Raw genomic sequence first — 7,396 nt, forward strand, 5'->3', positions numbered from 1 at the left:
TAAGAAGATACTCTTGGTACATATAGGTATTGAGAAACTTTATGTTTGTGGAATATTATATAAGGCAATAAAGCAGGTCTTACCTGGAGATATATTATACATGCATATTTTGGGCCATGGATGATGATAGATTTTCTGATTTTAATTGTTCTTTATTTCTCCATATTTAGGAAACATCAATTTCCCGATATAGGTTATTACACATACATCTGAAGAATGAAAAAGGTTGCCATCTGAACAGGGAGTAGGCATTGGTAACAATTTTTGCCTGTCTGTAAAATTTTAATAATAATATATTCTAAAGGGGACTTTTTTTCTTTTAGTTTAAACTTTCAGTCCAATGGCCTGTGTATCACAAAGTATAGAACACAAAAACACCATTTTGCAAACAGTTTGTAGTTAATTTTAATAAAATTAAGTAAATAAATTAAATTAATAAATTAAATTAAATAAATAAAACAGTTAATTTTAATAAAATTAAAAGTGTTGCAAAAAACAACCTGAGGCCTCCGTTCTTGCCATAATAAACACTGAATAGACATTTGTTGTGACGATTAAATAAAAGTGACTGAGCAGAATTCAAAGATAAATTAACTGAAGCTTTAAAAAGAAACTTCACATCTGACTTTGGTCCAGATCAGAACTTGGAACTGGATGTCAAGAGGATCAGCTTTATGCCTAGGTAAAGTTCATCTACTGTGGTCAGGGACACTGAATATACCTTACCTATCCCCAACTTGATTCTGCTAGTACCCTAATTTCCCAAACAGTCCAGCTTTAGAAATAGACTGCTGAAGACCCCAGAGAAGCTTAACCACTCAAGGAACAGCATTATGAAGAGTGGTCACCTAACTGAGCCATTATTAGTCTGTAACACCTGCAGGCTGATTACTAAATCTGGAATTATCCAGTAATCAGCAGAGCCCTGTCAAAAAAACGAACAGGCCTTGTAAACAGAGAAGGAAAGGAGAGAGAAAGAAATGGATTAGTGCCTTGCACACAGGGCTGCCTGGGGACCACACCTGGCTGATCTGTGGGCTGGGAATGCTTACAACAAAGAAGGAACCAGAAATCAGAAAAATGGGAATTGAAGGCCAATGTGCACCTCCTTACACAGCTCTTAACAGGATTGGCACTACCTTCCTGAGATCCAGAGGTCTCTCCGGGGAAACTGAGACATCTTATGAGGTGTACTCCATAAAACCCAATGTATTATACAATTGAGAGCTATTGTAATTAAGGCAAGTTCTCTGAAAGGTAACACCTTTGAACAGGCCTGGAACAGGAAAATAAAACAAAGATTTAATGAAAAAATTAGGATAATACGGTGGCAAAGTGATGGCAAGTGGAATTGGTTTAAAAAGTACTGGGTTAATGCTAGACTGAGGTTCCACGTCCCAGCTCTGCCATTTACTAGCTGTGTGAAACCTGCATGTCCCCTAGCCCATGAGTCTTAACTTCCTCATGTCAGTCTCTAACAGCGTGTAAACACAGATGCGTGTGCACACACCCACACACACACCCACCCCTTCTTTTTTTCTTTTTTTTCCCACCCCAAGCCTAGGCAGTGAGAGGGTCTTTTGTGGAATGTGAATGCAGTGAGAGGCTCACAAAACAAAGGCAAGTTAGAATTTCTTTGCTATTTTGCTATTAGGATTCTGTGGGGTCAACAAAGGCTTAAGGGTCTTACATACTTATGGTTTTAGGAGGAGGCCTCTGGTTTGTTTCTATTTGCTACGTTATCTGTGGCTCCTTTAAATTTCTGGAGCATGGGCTGATCAATGGAACCACATACACATTCAAGACCAAGGAGTTCAACAAGAAATTCCAACCCAAGTGGGAATGAATCATATGCATAATAATAGTACTACTAATAACAGAATATGCAAAAATTATGAAGATTCACTGTCCATTTGATTAACTACTTAGTAAGGAGAATTAAATGCAAACAGAATGTACATTTTCAAAGGCATGAGGGTTTTGAAGGTGATTTATTTACACATGAAAACCAAATCTTTCTCTATGAAATCCTCAAATCACACTAGCACGGTAAACCAAATCATGACATTATATACAAATGTTTCTTTAAATATGCATTCAATAACATTTCTGATGTGTTCTAATTTACCAATGCTCCTGCAAGAAAACAAAAATGAAGGATGGCTTTATGTAGTCCTCCATTTAACACACTGAAAAACTGAGCTGGGCTCTTTCTCAGAGGTCCTCAAGAGGAGAAAGTAGACCAGCTCCCTGGATACTTTAGGCCAGGAGTGAAAAACTTATTTGTCTTGAGTGTCACAGCTGAACCAGGAAAAGCCACTGTCACAAGAGAGCTCTAAGGCTTTGGCTGAGGAGGGTGTATAAAAAAGTTTAAGGGAAAAAAAAAAGGTAAAGCATACAAAAAGAATAAAGGAGGTAGGGAAGAAAGTAGGAAAAAGGAGCAGGAAAGAGGTGGCTGTGGTAGGAAGTGAAATTGTCACCAACAGCTCTATGGGGTGTGGGAAGCATGAATGAAGCTAAAGCAGAGGGTAAACTCGGGGGCAGACACATACTTATTGCTAAAAGGCAAAGATGATCTTTCAAACTCAGAGCCACGTCTCTTATCCAGAACTCCAGAAATTGCTGTTTCTGCCTCTTATTTCCACTAGACTGCCCTATATCTGTTTTAATGACAGGGGTCTTCAAAAAGTTCGTGGAAGGATTCATATTATTTTCCCTTTTTTTTCAATTGAGGCGGTGGCTGGCCAGTAGTATTATTTTTCAATTCTTTTTTCCCACGAACTTTTTGAAGCACACTCGTATTAAAATGGGAGAGATTTCTAATTAAAAGTAGAGAAGATTCTAAGATACCCTGAAATACTGAAATATGTTTATAGAATATCTGATATAAAAATATGCTCCCTTAATATAGGTATTTGAACAAGCACCTGCCTAAGGTGTGACTTTGGTCATATCATTTTTAATTACTCTGTAGTTCCATCTATTCTAACTCTTCTGTATTTCCAGGGCCAGAACGAAATCCAAGAGACATGCTATGGCCAGGGCTGTAGTCAACCCAGCTCTTTTTGGACAAGGCAGAATCACAAGGCAAGGGGTTTAAATTTCCACACGCTTGACTCTTTTCTACAGCTTGCTCACCTCTTGGGCTAGCCAGTTAGCTCAGTTGGTTAGAATGTCACCTTACAATACCAAGGTCAAGGGTTAGGATCCCCATTAAAGGCCGGCTACTAAAAACAAACAAAACGAACAAAGAAATAAACCTTGCTCACCTCTAGCTCATCATCTGGCCACAGAAAACTCTCCTGGCATCTCTGAGCCATAGTTTCAGTTTCGGGAAAATAGTTATCTCTATTTACTCTCAAGGAACAATGAGAAGATAAATTCACTAATAATTTTAAAATTACATTAAGGGAAAAAAAAGCTGATAGTAATGATTAATAAATGCGAATTGTTGGATTCACTGCATCTACACTCTTCAGAGACCCTGGCTGCTGACTCTGGATCTTTCCTGCCTCCTGTAATCACTTAAACTGTCACATCCTTAGACCTTAAGGGTGTGCACAGGCTCCTTTGAAAACAAAGATTACATTTAGCTGGATTGTGAGTAAGCAGCTATCGTAGTCAAGTTCCCCCTAAAAATTGGGAGGGACTTTGAGGGAAAACCAATTTCACTTTCTGATTAAATATGACCTTTTAATTGCTTTCCTTGTTATTACAGTTTTTAAAACACAGTAATTTACTAAAAATTTAAAATCCATGTGTCTAAAAATAACCATTACTATTGGTGCAATTGTTTATAATGGATTAATCATTGCCATTACAATTGCCATTGCCTCTCTGGAGTTTTACCTGGAGACTGGGGGTTGAGAGTGAGACTCAACTTTTCTGTGATTAACTACCAAGAAAGGAGAGTTGAGAGGTGCCAAAATTTGTCCTTCACAGAACTAAAGTGCCTGAGAACACTCGTGCTGTTCATCAATAAAATATGGAGTGGAAGTCAGAAGAGAGGCTCAATTTGTCTCACCTTAGCTGCACTACATTTTCAAACCGCACAATGTGGTAAAACTTACCAGGTATGTGGCTTAAAAATAAGTATAATTTTTGTAAGTCTTATAGACTGAGGGAAATGAAAATTGCACTATCCACCTTCGGTCCACATTCTCTTGCACAGCTCCTGACCAATTGCCTTGCAACTTAAATGGCAATGCTAGTGAGTCCCACCCCCAGCATCCGACCTGCCAGGTAGATTTCTGAACTTCATGGAAAAAGCCCCAGGTCTCCACTAAGTGCAAGCACTAAACCAAGTTCATTGGGAAGGGGAAGGAGGAGAGTTCATTAGAGAAATGCTTTGCTCATGGTTCAAAGTGCACTGTATCCATCTTTTCTCAAAATAAGTAAGTCCTTTTCTTCACATTCTATTTAAGCTTGAAAGTAGGTAAAAGTAAACTTTACCAAAAATAAAACAGGATTATAAGGCAACATGTGAACCAGCCTTCTGAAGGACACAGGAAGGAAAGTCACAACTGATCACTCCCCCCTCTCCCTTCCCGACTCCCCAGGATGGTATAAGTTGGCATGAGAGTCGTCGGGGGACAGTCCCTGCTGGAACTGTCAACTGAGAAGTCTATCTGCTACTATAGGGAGCAAATGTTCTGATAGAGATTCTGCATCAAGGCCCCATCTCCCAAGTCAATGCTAGGGCAACCTGGAAAGAATAGGCCAAAAGGTAACAGAGGGAGTCTTTTGAGAAGCAGACCACCTATCCCACAGTAGGCCCAAGTAGAGAGGCCAGGCTTAAATAATGTTTGCTGGAGGAAATATTGATGTGTTGCTCTTCTCACTACATAAACATACTTAATCCTTTTATAGCAAGATTCCAGGCTGATCCCAAGAACTCATGCAGGATGATTTCATTACTGAAGCCATCAAAAGCACCAGTTACAGGCAGGTTTGCAGAGGGGGGCCTCCAAGTCTGGGCTATGGGGAAGCCGCTTGTTCAGGGAATCCCACTCCTCAGGCAGGGCTTTAATTTCACATCAACTTCAAATCCCCAAATCAAATTTTAAAAGTGCCTCCTTAAAGAACTTCAGGATAAATAAACAGGTCCTGTGCTTTTCCTGTAATCTCTCTGGCTCCAGGATGATAACAAATTACAAGGCTTTTCCTCCCGGATATGGTTCCTTTTTCACCTTTTCTTTTCTTTTTTTAATGAGTATCACACATGCACCCTATTGTGCATCTGCAATTTCAAGTACCTTGCAAATACATTCCCGATAAATAAACAGGTCCTGTGCTTTTCCTGTAATCTCTCTGGCTCCAGGATGATAACAAATTACAAAGCTTTTCCTCCCGGATATGGCTCCTTTTTCACCTTTTCTTTTCTTTTTTTAACGAGTATCACACATGCACCCTATTGTGCATCTGCAATTTCAAGTACCTTGCAAATACATTCCCCTTCTGCACTACTCTGGGGTCTCCTAAGAATCCGGGAGGTGCTAACAAATGCAATTTGAATAATAATGAAGTGACTGAACAATTTAATTATGGAAGGTAGCCCTAGAGACTCCAATAAAAATGCTGAAAGCCTTTTTCTACAAAAATGTGGCAGCGTGTTCAGCTGTGGGACCAATTACAGGCAGCGCAGAAGAGAATGGTGCACAGGTGCACACATCAGTTTAAGTAAACTGGGAATTAGCACAAATCCTCCCAGGAGAAAAGACACAATGAAAAAGGGTGACTTGGAAAGCTGCTTTCTCATCTACTAGGCACAAGGCTTGGTTAACTTTATTCCCTTTCTTATTTATTGAAAGTAGCTCGTACCAGATGTAGAATAATGAAAACTGTCCTGGGAGAAAGGCTTTGTATAAGGAACTTAAAATAAGTTCGGTGAATTCTCAATAAAAGTTCTTAAAAATCAACAGTCAGAGGTACTTTTATCCCTTACACAATTTCTTCAACGTGAACCATCAAAGAACTTAGTTCTTTCTCTGGGATGCATGCAACTTCATCGAGAATATTACGTTTAACAGCCGTATTCTATTGACCTTTTCAAGTGACCTTACAATAAAGGACCTTTTGCTCACTTTTGAGAAAAAAAAGATCAACCTTTCTGGAATCCGAAAAAGCTTTCCACTTCCTTAGGCCTTAAGGATATAATGCAGGAAGCCCCCTAGGCTGAACGACTGCCAAATCCCGATTCTTGAACAGGAAACAGTTTGCTTCTCAGTGGCAAAGAATTCCCCCCACCCCACCCCCACCGGCGCTCACTCCCAGGCAGGCACTGCCATGCCCAGGTGGTGACACTGAGCGCAGATAAGGTGTCCTCACAACCGTATTTGCCTGGATCCCTGGAAACCCGCGGCCACTCGGCGACTCCCATTTCACCTGGGCGCGCATCGCCCGGCCGCCCAGCCGGTGCCCTCACGCCGCAGACCTGGCTGGCCCCAGGACCCCTCCTGCGGCGACGCGGGGTAAGACTGACACCCGCAGCTGCCGTGGACCCTGCCAGTCACGCTGCCGCTGCCTGCCTTTTTTTAGCCACGACATCTGACCACAGCAGCGTTCAGGGAGAGGTCCCAAGGCGCGCCGGCGGTCCTCTCCTCTTCCCAACCCCCAGACTCGGCGGAGAGCAGGGGGTAAGGGTTGGGGGAGGCACCGGCCCTGAAAGGGGCCAGGAGCGCGTTCTTCCTGCCCAGACGCTTCCTCCCTCCTCCTTCCGCACCGTTCCCGGTTCACCCTCAGCCGCAAGCACCAGCCTCCCCCATTTTGCAGCTCGAGGTCGCTCCTCTGGCTCCCCTCCCCACCCCCACCCCTCAACTCTGCTCCCCCGGATCCCCTGCACAGCGGCGGCCCGCGCGCCTGGCCCAGCCCGGGGCGGGAAGACACCGAGGGAAGGCGCGCGAGCTGAGGACACGCGGGGCCGGGCACTCACCTCCCTCCTCCGTCCCGCTGTCCGGGTCGGCGTCCGAGGAATCGGGCCCGTCCCCGTAGTCCGCTAGCCCCACCAGCTCATCCTCCTCCTCCTCCTCCTCGTCGTCCTCGTCCTGCGGCTGCGGCTTCCCCAGCACCTGGCTCATCGCGCCCACCGGCCAGCCGTCCCGGGTGCGGCGGGGGTCCCGGGTGAGGGCCAAGCCTCCTCGCGGGCCGTCCGCAACCTATTCCTGAATTGGGGTTTTGTCTGGAGCTTCGCGGGAGCAGGCGGAGGCGGGGGCTGCGCGTCCCCCGCGGCGGGCGGCGCCCAGGTCCGGGTCCCGCGGTTCCCAGCGCGCCCCGAGCCCCCTCCCCCCGACCTCCCTTTCTTCCTAGCAATCAGTTATGAGTGAGAACATGTGATATTTCTTCTACATTGTTGGTGAGATTTTAAATTAGCACAGCCATTGTGGAAAACAGTATGGAG

General features: G+C 43.9%; 1 protein-coding gene across 1 annotated transcript in view; it reads right to left on the reverse strand.

Annotated features, from left to right (window-relative positions):
• Positions 1-7,285, reverse strand: part of RRAGD (Ras-related GTP binding D) — a 41,227-nt gene extending 33,942 nt beyond the window's left edge. The window contains exon 1 of the mRNA XM_008567213.1: positions 6,932-7,285. Within this exon, the coding sequence (XP_008565435.1) occupies positions 6,932-7,076 (145 nt within the window). The 5' untranslated portion in view covers positions 7,077-7,285. The remainder of the gene's footprint in view (positions 1-6,931) is intronic.
• Between the last annotated feature and the right edge of the window lie 111 nt (positions 7,286-7,396).

This window comes from Galeopterus variegatus, unplaced genomic scaffold (genome assembly GCF_000696425.1).
Source record: "Galeopterus variegatus unplaced genomic scaffold, G_variegatus-3.0.2 Scaffold305, whole genome shotgun sequence".
Lineage (NCBI taxonomy): Eukaryota > Metazoa > Chordata > Mammalia > Dermoptera > Cynocephalidae > Galeopterus > Galeopterus variegatus.